General features: G+C 49.2%; 2 protein-coding genes across 2 annotated transcripts; one reads left to right on the top strand and one right to left on the bottom strand.

Annotated features, from left to right (window-relative positions):
* The first annotated feature begins 294 nt into the window (after positions 1–294).
* On the top strand, positions 295–6207 carry tmem79b (transmembrane protein 79b). Its single transcript, XM_034133434.1, has 4 exons — positions 295–977; positions 2337–2522; positions 3777–4008; positions 5698–6207. Exons 1-4 carry the CDS (start codon positions 662–664, stop codon positions 5900–5902), a joined length of 939 nt encoding a protein of 312 aa, XP_033989325.1. The 5' UTR covers positions 295–661; the 3' UTR covers positions 5903–6207.
* Positions 6208–12613: 6406 nt separating this feature from the next.
* LOC117484943 lies at positions 12614–15081 on the bottom strand. Its single transcript, XM_034133448.1, has 3 exons — positions 14338–15081; positions 14068–14185; positions 12614–12775 (listed from the first exon to the last, which is right to left on the bottom strand). Exons 1-3 carry the CDS (start codon positions 14946–14948, stop codon positions 12614–12616), a joined length of 891 nt encoding a protein of 296 aa, XP_033989339.1. The 5' UTR covers positions 14949–15081.
* Positions 15082–15619: the final 538 nt, after the last annotated feature.

The following is a 15619-nucleotide window of genomic DNA, read 5'->3' as shown; positions in this document are numbered from 1 at the left end:
TCGAGCCGGTGAGTTCACTCTGTTTATACTTGAATCTCCTTTAACATACTTTAACATACTTTAACATACTTTAACATACTTTAACATACTTTAATATACTTTAATATACTTTATCATACTTTAACATACTTTAACATACTTTAATCTCCTTTAACCTTTATTTCCTCTGAGTTTACCCTGACTGCAGCTGTTAGCATGTTAGCATGTTAGCTCGGAGTTATATATAAGTATTTACTAACACGAGTTGTATATATTATATATGTATTTAATAAGGAGTCGGTGGGGAGTAACTGGCGGATCCACGCAGACAGAAACTCACGGATTGTTTGTGTTTATTCACTTTTTATTTTTCATGTTTTCAATATTAAGCTGACGTCACTGCAGTGGGCGGGGCTAACGTGCACCAAGCGCGTCACTTTGTTAGAAACAGCGTTCACCAGTATAAGCATTTATCCAAGATGTATCATTAAACTACTGACTCTGTTTCTGCTCTTTCACAGACAGACAGACAGACAGACATACAGAGAGACAGACAGAGAGACAGACAGACAGAGAGACAGAGAGACAGAGAGACAGACAGAGAGACAGACAGACAGACATACAGACAGACAGACAGACAGACAGACAGACAGACAGACGAACGAACGACATTAGGAGGGTGATGGAGCCAAGCACCCTGCCATGGCCTGGTGACAGACAGACAGGTGAGGGACAGACAGGTGAGAAACAGAGAGGTGAGAGACAGACAGGTGAGGCGGTGAGCTGGACAGAGAGTGAGAGACAGACAGGTGAGGAGAACCAGCTGCCGGAGAGAGCAGCTCAGGTGTTCAGTCCTGCAGTCACCGTGCTGAGAGACCCTGAGGCATTCTGGGAAACGCAGTCCGAGAAAAGCCCTTTCCTGGGTCCCCAAGGACTACAGGACTACAACCAACATGGCTTCCAGTACGAGTCGACAGAGGACACCCCCCCTAACAAATGTGAGTATACCTAAGTGCGCCAAGTGGACGCTGGCTGACACGCCCCCTTACTGTGTACCAGTCAGTGATAGGACGCTGCCTGCTGACACGCCCCTTTACTGTGTACCAGTCAGTGATAGGACGTTGCCTGCTGACACGCCCCCTTACTGTGTACCAGTCAGTGATAGGACGCTGCCTGCTGACACGCCCCCTTACTGTGTACCAGTCAGTGATAGGACGCTGCCTGCTGACACGCCCCCTTACTGTGTACCAGTCAGTGATAGGACGCTGCCTGCTGACACGCCCCCTTACTGTGTACCAGTCAGTGATAGGACGCTGCCTGCTGATACGCCCCCTTACTGTGTACCAGTCAGTGATAGGACGCTGCCTGCTGACACGCCCCCTTACTGTGTACCAGTCAGTGATAGGATGCTGCCTGCTGACACGCCCCCTTACTGTGTACCAGTCAGTGATAGGACGCCTGCTGACACGCCCCCTTACTGTGTACCAGTCAGTGATAGGATGCCTGCTGACACGCCCCCTTACTGTGTACCAGTCAGTGATAGGACGCTGCCTGCTGACACGCCCCCTTACTGTGTACCAGTCAGTGATAGGACGCTGCCTGCTGACACGCCCCCCTTACTGTGTACCAGTCAGTGATAGGACGCTGCCTGCTGACACGCCCCCTTACTGTGTACCAGTCAGTGATAGGACGCTGCCTGCTGACACGCCCCCTTACTGTGTACCAGTCAGTGATAGGACGCCCTGCTGACACGCCCCCTTACTGTGTACCAGTCAGTGATAGGACGGCCTGCTGACACGCCCCCTTACTGTGTACCAGTCAGTGATAGGATGCTGCCTGCTGACACGCCCCCCTTACTGTGTACCAGTCAGTGATAGGACGCCTGCTTGACACGCCCCCTTACTGTGTACCAGTCAGTGATAGGACGCTGCCTGCTGACACGCCCCCTTACTGTGTACCAGTCAGTGATAGGACGCTGCCTGCTGACACGCCCCCTTACTGTGTACCAGTCAGTGATAGGACGCCTGCTGACACGCCCCCTTACTGTGTACCAGTCAGTGATAGGACGCTGCCTGCTGACACGCCCCCTTACTGTGTACCAGTCAGTGATAGGACGCTGCCTGCTGACACGCCCCCCTTACTGTGTACCAGTCAGTGATAGGACGCTGCCTGCTGACACGCCCCCTTACTGTGTACCAGTCAGTGATAGGACGCCTGCTGACACGCCCCCTTACTGTGTACCAGTCAGTGATAGGACGCCTGCTGACACGCCCCCTTACTGTGCACCAGTGTTGTCTGTAACCTTCTGACTCTACCTGTCTGTCTCTAACCTGTCTCTCTACCTGTCTGTCTCTCAGGTGGGGGGTGCAGGGATGTGCTGAAGCTGTCTGTCTCTCTGGGGACGGCGGCCCTGTTCTTCCCTCTCTTGGTGTGGGGGGGGTTTGTCTTCCTGCCGTTTGACGCCCCCCTGATGGACGGCCCCCCCCTCAGAGTCGTCTACACCCTGAGGTGCTCCGTGTTCAGTGTGCTGCCTGTAGTCCTGGGTGAGTACCTGTCTGTCTCTCTACCTGTCTGTCTCTCTACCTGTCTGTCTCTCACCTGTCTGTTTCTCACCTGTCTGTTTCTCACCTGTCTGTCTCTCTACCTGTCTGTCTCTCTACACCCTGAGGTGCTCCGTGTTCAGTGTGCTGCCTGTAGTCCTGGGTGAGGACCTGTCTGTCTCTCACCTGTTTGTTCTCTCACCTGTCTGTCTCTCACCTGTCTGTCTCTCACCTGTCTGTTTCTCACCTGTCTGTCTCTCACCTGTCTGTTTCTCACCTGTCTGTCTCTCACCTGTCTGTCTCTCACCTGTCTGTCTCTCACCTGTCTGTCTCTCACCTGTTTGTTTCTCGCCTGTTTGTTTCTCACCTGTCTGTCTCTCACCTGTCTGTCTCTCACCTGTCTGTCTCTCACCTGTCTGTCTCTCACCTGTTTGTCTCTCACCTGTTTGTTTCTCACCTGTCTGTCTCTCACCTGTCTGTCTCTCACCTGTCTGTCTCTCACCTGTCTGTCTCTCACCTGTTTGTCTCTCACCTGTCTGTCTCTCACCTTGTCTGTCTCTCACTTGTCTGTCTCTCACCTGTCTGTCTCTCACCTGTCTGTCTCTCACCTGTCTGTCTCTCACCTGTCTGTCTCTCACCTGTCTGTCTCTCACCTGTCTGTCTCTCACCTGTTTGTCTCTCACCTGTCTGTCTCTCACTTGTCTGTCTCTCACCTGTCTGTCTCTCACTTGTCTGTCTCTCACCTGTCTGTCTCTCACCTGTCTGTCTCTCACCTGTCTGTCTCTCACCTGTCTGTTTCTCACCTGTTTGTTTCTCGCCTGTCTGTCTCTCACCTGTTTGTTTCTCACCTGTCTGTCTCTCACCTGTCTGTCTCTCGCCTGTCTGTCTCTCTCCTGTCTGTCTCTCACCTGTTTGTTTCTCGCCTGTCTGTCTCTCACCTGTCTGTCTCTCACTTGTCTGTCTCTCACCTGTCTGTCTCTCACCTGTTGTTCTCGCCTGTCTGTCTCTCACCTGTCTGTCTCTCACCTGTCTGTCTCTCACCTGTTTGTTTCTCGCCTGTCTGTCTCTCACCTGTCTGTCTCTCACTTGTCTGTCTCTCACCTGTCTGTCTCTCGCCTGTCTGTCTCTCACCTGTCTGTCTCTCACCTGTCTCACATGTGCCTGTCACCTGTCTGTCTCTCACCTGTCTCACATGTGCCTGTCACCTGTCTGTCTCTCACCTGTCTCACATGTGCCTGTCACCTGTCTGCCTCTCAGGTTGGGTGGTGCTGGGTGTCACTCGCCTCAGGTCCTCTGTGATTGGCCCTCACTTTGATGACGAGGCGAAGGGGGCGGGCCTTCCTGAGGTCTCTGTGCACCGACGCTTCGTCTCTGACTCCGCTTCCCTGTTCCTCATCTACTTCCTGAACCTGTCCGTCATGTCAGTGTACCTGAACCAGGACCACCTGAAGCTGGTCCCCCTGCTGACCGTGGTCTTTGCCTTCGGGAGGTGAGATCCCCAAGAACTCAGAACCACCTGTAGCTCAGGACCCCCCAGAACCCAGAACCACCTGTAGCTCAGGACCCCCCAGAACCCAGAACCACCTGTAGCTCAGGACCACCTGTAGCTCAGGACCCCCCAGAACCCAGAACCACCTGTAGCTCAGGACCACCTGTAGCTCAGGACCCCCCAGAACCCAGAACCACCTGTAGCTCAGGACCCCCCAGAACCCAGAACCACCTGTAGCTCAGGACCCCCCAGAACTCAGAACCACCTGTAGCTCAGGACCCCCCAGAACCCAGAATCACCTGTAGCTCAGGACCCCCCAGAACTCAGAACCACCTGTAGCTCAGGACCCCCCAGAACCCAGAACCACCTGTAGCTCAGGACCCCCTGTAGCTCAGGACCACCTGTAGCTCAGGATTAGACCCCCACCTTTAAATTGAGTCTCAGGCTGGTTTAACTGAAGGTGCGTTTGTTTTGTGTCTCAGGCTGGTTTAACTGAAGGTGCGTTTGTTTTGTGTCTCAGGCTGGTTTAACTGAAGGTGCGTTTGTTTTGTGTCTCAGGCTGGTTTAACTGAAGGTGCGTTTGTTTGTGTCTCAGGCTGGTTTAACTGAAGGTGCGTTTGTTTTGTGTCTCAGGCTGGTTTAACTGAAGGTGCGTTTGTTTTGTGTCTCAGGCTGGTTTAACTGAAGGTGCGTTTGTTTTGGGTCTCAGGCTGGTTTAACTGAAGGTGCGTTTGTTTTGGGTCTCAGGCTGGTTTAACTGAAGGTGCGTTTGTTTTGGGTCTCAGGCTGGTTTAACTGAAGGTGCGTTTGTTTTGTGTCTCCGGATGGTATAACTGAAGGTGCGTTTGTTTTGTGTTTCCGGATGGTTTAACTGAAGGTGCGTTTGTTTTGTGTCTCAGGCTGGTTTTACTGAAGGTGCGTTTGTTTTGGGTCTCAGGCTGGTTTAACTGAAGGTGCGTTTGTTTTGGGTCTCAGGCTGGTTTAACTGAAGGTGCGTTTGTTTTGGGTCTCAGGCTGGTTTAACTGAAGGTGCGCTTGTTTTGTGTCTCAGGCTGGTTTAACTGAAGGTGCGTTTGTTTTGTGTCTCAGGCTGGTTTAACTGAAGGTGCGTTTGTTTTGTGTCTCCGGATGGTATAACTGAAGGTGCGTTTGTTTTGTGTCTCCGGATGGTTTAACTGAAGGTGCGTTTGTTTTGTGTCTCAGGCTGGTTTAACTGAAGGTGCGTTTGTTTTGTGTCTCAGGCTGGTTTAACTGAAGGTGCGTTTGTTTTGTGTCTCAGGCTGGTTTAACTGAAGGTGCGTTTGTTTTGTGTCTCAGGCTGGTTTAACTGAAGGTGCGTTTGTTTTGTGTCTCAGGCTGGTTTAACTGAAGGTGCGTTTGTTTTGTGTCTCAGGCTGGTTTTACTGAAGGTGCGTTTGTTTTGTGTCTCAGGCTGGTTTAACTGAAGGTAAGACCCCCCAGAACTCAGAACCCAGAACCACCTGTAGCTCAGGACCACCTGTAGCTCAGGACCACCTGTAGCTCAGGACCCCCTGTAGCTCAGGATTAGACCCCCACCTTTAAATTGAGTCTCAGGCTGGTTTTACTGAAGGTGCGTTTGTTTTGTGTCTCAGGCTGGTTTTACTAAAGGTGCGTCTGTTTTGTGTCTCAGGCTTGTTTAACTAAAGGTGCGTTTGTTTTGATTCTCAGGCTGGTGTACTGGGTTGCGGCGGCGTTCGGCAGCAGTATCCGGGGTTTCGGGTTCGGCCTCTCCTTCCTGCCGAGCATCGCCATGACGGTCGCCAACATGATCTTTCTGTTCACGGTGGAGGCGGGGGGGTCGGTGTTCAGCCTCCCACCCGCCCCTCAGGAGGCGCTGACTCCACCCGCCGGCCGGCAGCGGTTCTGGGGATGATCCGATGCTGAGATGTTTTTTTAACCGTTATTTTTTTATAAAAGGAAACTTTCTTTAAAGGTTTCTGTGTTAATAAAGTTTTATTCTGAAATGTTTGAAGATGTAACCACCCCCCCCCCCCCTCCCCCCCCTCCCCTCCAATGTTTAATTATTTTTTTGTGGGAATCAACTTGTTTTATTATTTCCATTTCATTTAAATATCTGTTTAACAAACATTAATTATTTGATTCACACAATAAAAAAAATCTGCTTTTATAAAAACAGTTTTCCCATTTCACAATAAAAGCATGACATATTTGACTTTATCATGTTGAGTTGAGTTATTCATTCATGGTGTCGTGGACAGTCCCCATCGATGAACTGTCACAAAAACAGTAAACTGAGCAGCTTTAGCCGACATGGCTCATTTCCAGCTGTCGTCCCGGACGCGTCTATCGTTTTTCCAACCCAGTTTAGATGTAACCCTAACCCTAGCCCACTTCCGCATTACGCAAGCATCGACGTAGCGCTACGTGATAGCGTCATAGACTTCATCTTCGGCAGTTATAGCTGTCGCGGTAAAGCAGAATATTGAATAGTTGGTTTGACTGAAACTGAAAGTAAACGATCCTATAATCAAAGCCATGTCGAAGAGTCCTGAGATTGTATTACTGGTGTTTTATCATCTATAAATAGCCTGTGTGTATCCTCAAATTTCGTTTTCAGGACAAACAAAAGACGTTTTAAAGATCTTATCAGCTGGTGTAAGTGCAGAATATTGACTATAACCTTAACTATTACTGTGTACTTCATTTATCTGACAGCATTATTTAATGATACTATTTTATATATATACACTTTTATTAATTCATTTATATACACACATACTGTTTTTATATATATACACACATTTATAAACACACACTTATATGTACTCACACGTGTATTTATTCATTTATACACAGATTTATTCATTCATTTATACACACACTCACATATACACTTTATATTAATTCATTTATACACACACATATATATGTGTGTATAAATAAACACACACAAACAAAACAACACAATATAATAAACACAGTTGCAATAATCATTTGTACACACACACAAATATATATATATATATAAACAAAACAACACAATGTAATAAAAACAGTTGCAATAATTATGATATGATCAATTCTACCCTTTTGTTTTTGCTCCCATATTTCAATTAAAAGATATTTGTCAAAATCAATATTGGTGGGGGCTCTTTTGCAAAGATGATCAATAACACCACCTGACAGTTGTTGCAGATTATACAGCATTACTTGTTACTTACACACATGTGCGATGGTCCCAAAAAAGCCAAAATCTGCACTGTAAAAAAATATATACATTTAGGCACTCTGAATAAGGGTTGACTGTAATAATCATGCCTTTTAATTGGTGTATATGTCTCACCAGGTGAAGGCTGGGACAGTGGGAGGGGTGAGGTAGGAGCAGGGGACTGCTGAATGCTGAGCTGAAGTCCCAGGATACAATCCCAAGTTGACTGCATGATCCACTTACCTGTTTGCATCAACTGCAGGAGGTCAAGCAGGGGTCATGTGATGTCCTTTAGGTTGGATCAACACCAGCCTCTTTCATCTTCATCGGACATTTTGTCTTCATTTCCTCTGACGCTGGAGAGGACGCTGGCGTTGACTGTTCGCCGCTTCTCCGCCTCTGTTACCCTCTGTTCTTGCAAAAACTTCCGAATTGGACTACTGCTCTGCACTGCACTGCACTGCACATTGTTTTTAACATTTTTAACTTACTTTACCTTCTGCCTCCGTTGCTGGCTGTAGCCGGCTGCCCTCACTCAGCCATCAAAGTGCCGGGTGGCTACTGCTACCGCTACATCGCCTATTTGTCTGTCTCCACCCCACGCAACAACCGTGGACTCTCTCTGCCTCCTGCCTTCATCTCTGGGGTGCATCTGTCCTGTCCCGCTGTTCACATCCTCCTGCCATGCCGTGGATCTTCCTCGTCTCCACAACAATCCTCCTCCTCTGTGCACCTAGCCTGCTAGCCGCTATCGCTGCTAACACACTGCTCCCAGCCTTTCCACCTGCCATCATGCTGAAATACTCCATCTCACAGCTTCTGTCACTCAACATCTCCTCCACCCCGTCTTCCATCTCAGTCATCAGACTTCTTGGACTCCTTCGTCGACCCCGCTACATTCACCGAAGCACCCGCCGCAGTTTTGTTTACTTTCAGCACGGACAATCCATACCATCCATCTGCTCTACCCAACGCACTGTCGCACACCTGACGCGTCATCAGAATGCAACTCCTACTGCTCCTCTTACACTCTCCCCCGCTCATCTACACTCCCAGCGGCATGAAATACCCGGAGCGGATCCCACTCCCCTCCGCCACCCAAAACATATAATAAGCCATTTCTCCCCACCATCAAGCCCCCCTCCTCTGCCCCACTGCCTCCCCTCTCGTGCCCACACCCGAGCTGCTAACCCAGACAACCTCACACCTATCCAGCCTGCCACCACCCCTCCAACCCCCCACTTGACTAATCTTGCCCTCCTCAATATCCGGTCACTCAACACTAAAGCCCACATCCTCCACGAAATAATTCTGGACAAATCCATCGACTTCCTTCTGCTCACTGAAACCTGGCAACAACCCAATGACTTCTTCTCCCTCAATCAAACATCCCCCCCCTGGTTTTAATTACATCACTAAACCCCGCCCCTCACGCCGTGGTGGTGGGCTGGCTGTCATCTACAACCAGAACATCCGGACTACAGAACTCACCCTCCCCTCAGTATCATCCTTCGAATTCCTCGCCTTCAAAACCACTCCCTCACTGACAGTTATCCTCATTTACCGCCCCCCCCAAACCACACCCCTCCTTCCTCTCTGATCTCACTGAACTCCTCACCATTGCTTCATCCCTCTCCCCACGTATGTTACTCCTCGGCGACCTCAACATCCACATGGACTCCCCCACCTGCAAACTCGCTTCTGAATTCTCCTCCCTTCTGGACAATTTCTCATTTACCCAACATGTCACCTTCCCCACCCATGATAAAGGACACATCCTTGACCTTGTCTGCTCCACCAACCTCCCAGTACTCGACCTCCACCCCTGCCCCTTTCCCCTCTCTGACCACAAACTCATACAGTTCATCATCGCATCCCCCGTCCGCCACCCCCCCCCCACCCAGGAACATCATCTTCCGTAATTTACGCTCTGTCGATCCCCAGCACCTCTCCGACCTGCTATCCTCTACTCTCCCCCTGGACTCGAACCTCAGCTCACCCGATGACCAACTCAACCACCTTAACTCCACCCTACTCGCCTCCCTCAACAGCCTGGCCCCCCTCAAAAGAAAAAACGTCACTTTCAAAACCTCCTCACCCTGGTTCACCCCTGCACTCCGTAAATTGAAGCAAACCGGCCGCCAGCTTGAACGCCTATCCATGAAATCATCCCTCACAGTTCACCGTGAATCATACAAACTCCATCTCACTACCTACAGAGACGCCCTCACTGCCGCAAAATCTGCCTACTTCTCCACCATCTTTACCGACCCCTCCCGTAACCCCAGGACCCTCTTCTCCACCGTCAACAAGCTCCTCAAACCCCGTGCTGACACCCTCTCTTCATCCACTTCCACCTTATGCAGTTCATTCCTCCAGTTTTTCTCTGACAAAATCACTGCCATTAATCTCTCCCTATCCACTGCTTCTCACACACAAACATCTCCCCCAACACCCACCGCCACAACTTCTCCCTCCACCTCCCTGGACCTCCCGAGCCCCCCTCCCCACGGCCGCCTCTCCCAGTTCACTCTGGTTACCCCCCCTGAAATACTCAAACTGATCAGCTCCTCCAAACCCACAACCTGCTCGCTTGACCCCTTACCCACCCCTCTACTGAAGTCCTGCCTCCCCGTCCTCTGCCCTTACCTTGTCAACCTTTTCAACTCCTCCCTGTCCCAAGGAACCGTTCCCTCTGCCTTCAAAACTGCTGCTGTCACTCCCATCCTCAAGAAACCCGGTCTGGATCCCTCCTCCCTCAGTAATTACCGCCCCATCTCCAACCTCCCCTTTCTCTCAAAAACAATAGAACGTATCATCTCCAAACAACTCCACCGCCATCTCCAAACAAATCACCTTTTTGAACCCCTTCAGTCTGGTTTTCGTCCCCATCACAGCACAGAAACGGCACTCACCAAAGTCCTCAACGACCTCCTCACCTCTGCTGACACCGGTTCACTCAACATCCTCATCCTCCTCGACCTGAGTGCAGCCTTCGACACCGTGAGCCACAACATCCTGCTCACCCGACTCCAGGACATCGGTATCGAAGGTACTGCACTCAGGTGGCTCCAGTCCTACCTCTCCGACAGATCCCACTTCATCTCCCTCAACAACCACTCCTCTGCCACAGCTTCAGTCACCCAAGGTGTTCCCCAAGGTTCAGTACTCGGCCCCCTCCTCTTCATCATCTACATCCTCCCCCTTGGTCAGATTCTCCGCCACTACAACCTGGACTTTCACTGTTACGCTGACGACACACAGATTTACCTCAGCACCAAATCCCCCCACAACCCCCCCCCTCACCCACATCGAATCCTGTCTGACTGCTATAAAATCCTGGATGGCACACAACCTCCTCAAACTCAACAGCAATAAAACTGAACTCCTCCTCATCGGCTCCAAATCCACCCTCAGCAAAACCCCCAACCTGACACTCACCATCGATGGCACCCCTGTTTCCCCCTCCACCCAGGCACGCAACCTTGGCGTGATATTTGACCCCACCCTCTCCCTCGAGCCCCACATCCGCCAAGTTGTAAAAACCTCATTTTTCCACCTCCGCAATATCGCCAAACTCCGTCCCTCTCTCACCCGCCCTGCAGCTGAGCGACTCATTCACGCCTTCATCTCCTCCCGCCTGGACTATTGCAACGCACTCCTCTACGGCATCAGCACTACATCCCTCAATAGACTTCAGCGTGTCCAGAACGCAGCCCCCAGACTCCTCACCCACACCAAATCATGGCATCATATCACCCCGGTCCTCAAAGAACTTCACTGGCTCCCCGTTTCACACCGCATCCAACACAAACTCCTGGTACTCACCTACAAAGCCCTCCACCACCTGGCCCCCCCCTACCTCACTGACCTCCTCATCCTCTACCAACCACCCCGGTCCCTCAGATCCACCTCAGCCGGTTTGCTTTCCATCCCCAGGGCCAAACTCCGGAGCTTTGGGGACAGAGCATTCTCTGTGGCAGCCCCGAAGCTCTGGAACTCCCTCCCCCAAGACCTCCGTGAGTCTGAGTCCCTCACCCTGTTCCAGTCCTGCCTCAAAACCCATCTCTTCAAGTCTGTATACCCATAAGCCCCCCCCCCCACCCCCCCACTTCCTCCTGACTGCTTTCTGTTTTTTTTTGTTTTTTTTTCTCTGTTTTGTTGTTTTGTTGTTGTTTTGTTGCCTGTACTTGTCTGTCTACCCTTCCCCAAATGTAAAGCGTCTTTGGGTTCGAGAAAAGCGCTATAAAAATAAAATGTATTATTATTATTATTATTAAAGATTTCATGACTGCAGAGGGCAGTGGACCTTTAGTCATTTCATACTGTGATGTAGGGTAATGGATTTGTATTAACAGGGAGGTTATATTTCAGCATTTGAGACACACCTTGAGGCCAAAAGCCCACTTACCACGACAAGTCAGGTCATACATGGGATAAGACATGACAAAGACATACGGGGAAAAACAAATGAGAAAGAAAGGCATACACATATACAAAGAGATACATAGAGGGTGCAGAGGGGCTCTGAAGTGTCCTGTCTCTAAACAGAGGGGTGGGGGTGATGAGGAGTCAGAGGGTGTAGAGGGGCTCTGAAGTGTCCTGTCTCTAAACAGAGGGGTGGGGGTGATGAGGAGTCAGAGGGTGTAGAGGGGCTCTGAAGTGTCCTGTCTCTAAACAGAGGGGTGGGGGTGATGAGGAGTCAGAGGGTGCAGAGGGGCTCTGAAGTGTCCTGTCTCTAAACAGAGGGGTGATGAGGAGTCAGAGGGTGTAGAGGGGCTCTGAAGTGTCCTGTCTCTAAACAGAGGGGTGGGGGTGATGAGGAGTCAGAGGGTGCAGAGGGGCTCTGAAGTGTCCTGTCTCTAAACAGAGGGGTGGGGGTGATGAGGAGTCAGAGGGTGTAGAGGGGCTCTGAAGTGTCCTGTCTCTAAACAGAGGGGTGGGGGTGATGAGGAGTCAGAGGGTGCAGAGGGGCTCTGAAGTGTCCTGTCTCTAAACAGAGGGGTGGGGGTGATGAGGAGTCAGAGGGTGTAGAGGGGCTCTGAAGTGTCCTGTCTCTAAACAGAGGGGTGATGAGGAGTCAGAGGGTGTAGAGGGGCTCTGAAGTGTCCTGTCTCTAAACAGAGGGGCTCTGAAGTGTCCTGTCTCTAAACAGAGGGGTACAGTGAACTGTTCTGTTTCACAGGGCGCCCAGAAAATAAACGCTGTCTTGAGCCAGCGCCTGACTTCCTGTGTGCAACAGCTGTAGGCTGGCAGCCAATCATCGGGCCTTGACGTCTGGAAGCCCGCCTTAAAATGGCGGCCCTTTTGCTTGTAATGTAATGTTTCATCAGCTCTACTCTCATCTCTGGGTTCATTGGTAGAAAGGAGACAAACAGCTGTAATGTTTCATCAGCTCTGCTCTCATCTCTGGGTTCATTGGTAGAAAGGAGACAAACAGCTGTAATGTTTCATCACTGCTGCCTGGTGTTTGCAAGGCGCTCCTGTTTGTCCTGCAGGGCAAGAACACAGCTCCAAATCCATGTCTACATCATAAGTTTGTGTAGATCCCTTCACCACAAACTTCTTGTCTTCAATCTGCAAAATCACAAGTCAAACAAGGATAAATGTATTTGTTACACAAGTGACATATGTGCGTATTGATTCTGTGATAAACCTATAGCATGTTATGTTTTTTCAGCTGTTATATCCATTACCTGCTGAATATGCAATGCTGCAATGTTGCCATCTTGGGGGAGGAATTGTGCTCGCTGGAATGATTCCCAGCGTCCAAGGGCAACATCAACAAAGCGTGCCTCATAATAGGTCTCCAGCCTCGAGGTCAGCAGATCAAACAGCTGAGGAAGGTTGAAGGCCTTTGTCCTCTTTGATTGATTGATTGATTGAAAAGTTTATTAACAGCTTGTATATTGGGTACAGTACAGTACAGCTCAAAACATACAATTGTTAAGGGGATGCAGACCAGAGAAAGACTTTCGTCTTGTTTACATCAGGGTCCCCCATTTCCAATTCATCATATCATTTAAGACATATAAGACATATAAGACATACAGATGACTTATTTACAATTTACATACAGGTGGCTTATTTACAATTTACATTTTAGATTTCGTTCTAATACATCCTAACCGGACATTTAAGACATACCAAGTCTACAGATATACAGTTAGTAACAGAGTCTAAAATGCGAGTATATACATAGATGGGGGGGGGAAGCTGTCCATTGTACGACAGGTTGAGATTTGTACCATTACCGGGGCCAGTTTTGCAATGCTCTCCCCCGAAGGTGCTCTTTAAGAGAGGTTTTGAAGGTAAGTATAGTTTTACTTTCCTTTACAGGGAAGAGCGTTCCACCTTGATGTGGCATAATTGATAAACGTGTATTCCCCCTTTTTTGTGCCAAATCTGGGTTTTACATGATTTGTGGAGCTCCCTCTGGTGTTATGATCATGGTATTCCTTGACCTTTGGGAAGAGTTTTGACATGTACATGGGTACCATAGAGGTGTAGTGGATCTTGTAGACCAGGCCCATTGCAAGTAGCTGTACTCTGTCGTCTACTCTAAGCCATCCTAGGTTGTGAAAGTGGGCAGAGGTGAGGTGGGTTCGAGATGGAAGGTCAAGCAGTAGTCTGACCAGTTTATTTTGCGATGTTTGAAGTTTTATTTTTAGCGCCTTGGAGGTGCTAGGGTACCATGACGTGCAAGCATAGTCATAGTACCCTTGAATGAGTGCTCCTGCCAGAGTTTTCAGGATGTTTGTGTTTACCAGAGAGGAGATCCGGTATAGGAATCTAGTTCTTTGATTGACCTTTTTTATTACATTGGATGCCATTAATTGCAGTATTTTGTCCTTGAGGACACACATTGCCGCTTCTGCAAAATTGTTGGTATTGTTTCCTCTGGTGAGGAAACTGCCTCTATAACTGAGGGCCCAACACTCTCTTCTGGCGTACAGTCGGTCCAAGTACCTGAGGAACTTTTCATACCTGCAATTGGTTAAAAAAAGAAAAAATTATCCAAACAGTAAAGCTTAATCACTTCATTACATTGGGTGTTGGATGTTATTTGATAAGAATAAGTCAATTTCTCTCATATGGCTAAACAAAACATCACTAACTTGTCTGCATTAAACACTAACCTGGCTACAACTGGATGCCCTCTTGCCTCGCTGTAAAGCCTATCCACACTGCCTATCTCCTGACAGTAAAGCATCTCTTTTACAATGGCAAAAAGTGCCGGTCTGTCTCCGTGAGTGACCCCACTCTCCTTGCTCCACAGCCACCTCCAAACTGCTTGTAGCAGATGGAAGGAGCACAGGAGAAGTGTGGCCTTAGGAAATGCTTTTCCCAGAGCTCCCCTCTCTGCCCTACAGTCATCTGTGATGACCAGTTGTGGCCCTTCGTGTCCTCTGCCAGCAAAGCCCTTCTCTCCAACAACTTGTTTGAGCTGTTCCAGCCCTTGAGCAATAGTCTGCTCATCCTCAGACTGGCAGAGGAGAATGCCCAGAGGGAGGCCACCTGCACAGCTGTGGGTCAGGAGGAGGAATACCCTGCAGTTCTCCCTGTCCATATTCCCTGAGGAATCTATGAAGCACAGCTCCCCACTGTGCTTCAGTTGGTGCACTTTCTTCATGAGTGGAGAACACACAACCACAAGAGGAGCTCCCTGGGAAGTTGTTCCCAGGAGAGCACAGGTGTCATTACACTTATTGTTGTAAATCTCCACTTGAAGCTTGAGCGCTGCCAACATCGTGGGACCTGTTTGCGTGCCATACTCCTCCCTACACACCTTGTGGAACAGTCTGGGTAGAAAATGAATTAGTTGGTATGGGTGTCACTTACATGCAGTAGAAAAGCGTATTTGTATTCACTGAATACATCATAGTTTTTATTGCATCGTTATTTATATAGTGGGTAGTAGGTATCTTGACCATGTTTCCAGATGTGATACCCACCTCTGTACATAAGGCAGGTTGGGGCAAATCTCCCTGTTGGCCGACACGTACACATAACGCTGCCCATACTCCATTTGGAGGTCGTGTTTCAGGACCGCCAGTGCAGATGTTGGAGTGTGGCCAATTTCAAAGAGCCCTGTGAGTATGTTGTTTGCCTTTTCCCCAACATCTTGGTGGCGGATGGCGTCCGCAACAAAAAGATTGTGGTTGTGCCTGTTTATTAGAATAACCTTAAATGGTAGGTCAGGCATGTGTGGGTCTTCGGTCCTATAACATAAATCAATATATATATCAATATTATGTAAAAAAAGCAAAACGTGAAATAATAAGTATGTGGATCAGTAAACTCACTTCATTTCCCCACGAGTACTCTTGAGTGTCGTGTGCATTTTTGCTTGACAGCAGGTGTTCTTGCTGCTTTTGGCTGCTCTCGGGTTCACCCTATGCTGACACTTATAACTTGCCT

Source organism: Trematomus bernacchii, unplaced genomic scaffold (genome assembly GCF_902827165.1).
Source record: "Trematomus bernacchii unplaced genomic scaffold, fTreBer1.1, whole genome shotgun sequence".
In the NCBI taxonomy this organism is placed as follows: Eukaryota; Metazoa; Chordata; class Actinopteri; order Perciformes; family Nototheniidae; genus Trematomus; species Trematomus bernacchii.
The sequence above is the reverse complement of the archived record's forward strand: the minus strand, read 5'-3'. Positions and strand labels throughout refer to the sequence as shown.

Excerpts from the sequence above, each read along its gene's own strand:
- LOC117484943 (XM_034133448.1), bottom strand. The coding sequence starts at position 14,948 with ATGTTGGCAGCGCTCAAGCTTCAAGTGGAGATTTACAACAATAAGTGT. Across the intron at positions 14,186-14,337 it reads GGGCATCCAGTTGTAGCCAG|GTATGAAAAGTTCCTCAGGT; the intron begins GTTAGTGTTTAA and ends AACCAATTGCAG. Across the intron at positions 12,776-14,067 it reads CCAACAATTTTGCAGAAGCG|ATTGAAGACAAGAAGTTTGT; the intron begins GCAATGTGTGTC and ends GTGATTTTGCAG.
- tmem79b (XM_034133434.1), top strand. The coding sequence starts at position 662 with ATGGAGCCAAGCACCCTGCCATGGCCTGGTGACAGACAGACAGGTGAG. Across the intron at positions 978-2,336 it reads GGACACCCCCCCTAACAAAT|GTGGGGGGTGCAGGGATGTG; the intron begins GTGAGTATACCT and ends TCTGTCTCTCAG. Across the intron at positions 4,009-5,697 it reads GTGGTCTTTGCCTTCGGGAG|GCTGGTGTACTGGGTTGCGG; the intron begins GTGAGATCCCCA and ends TTTGATTCTCAG.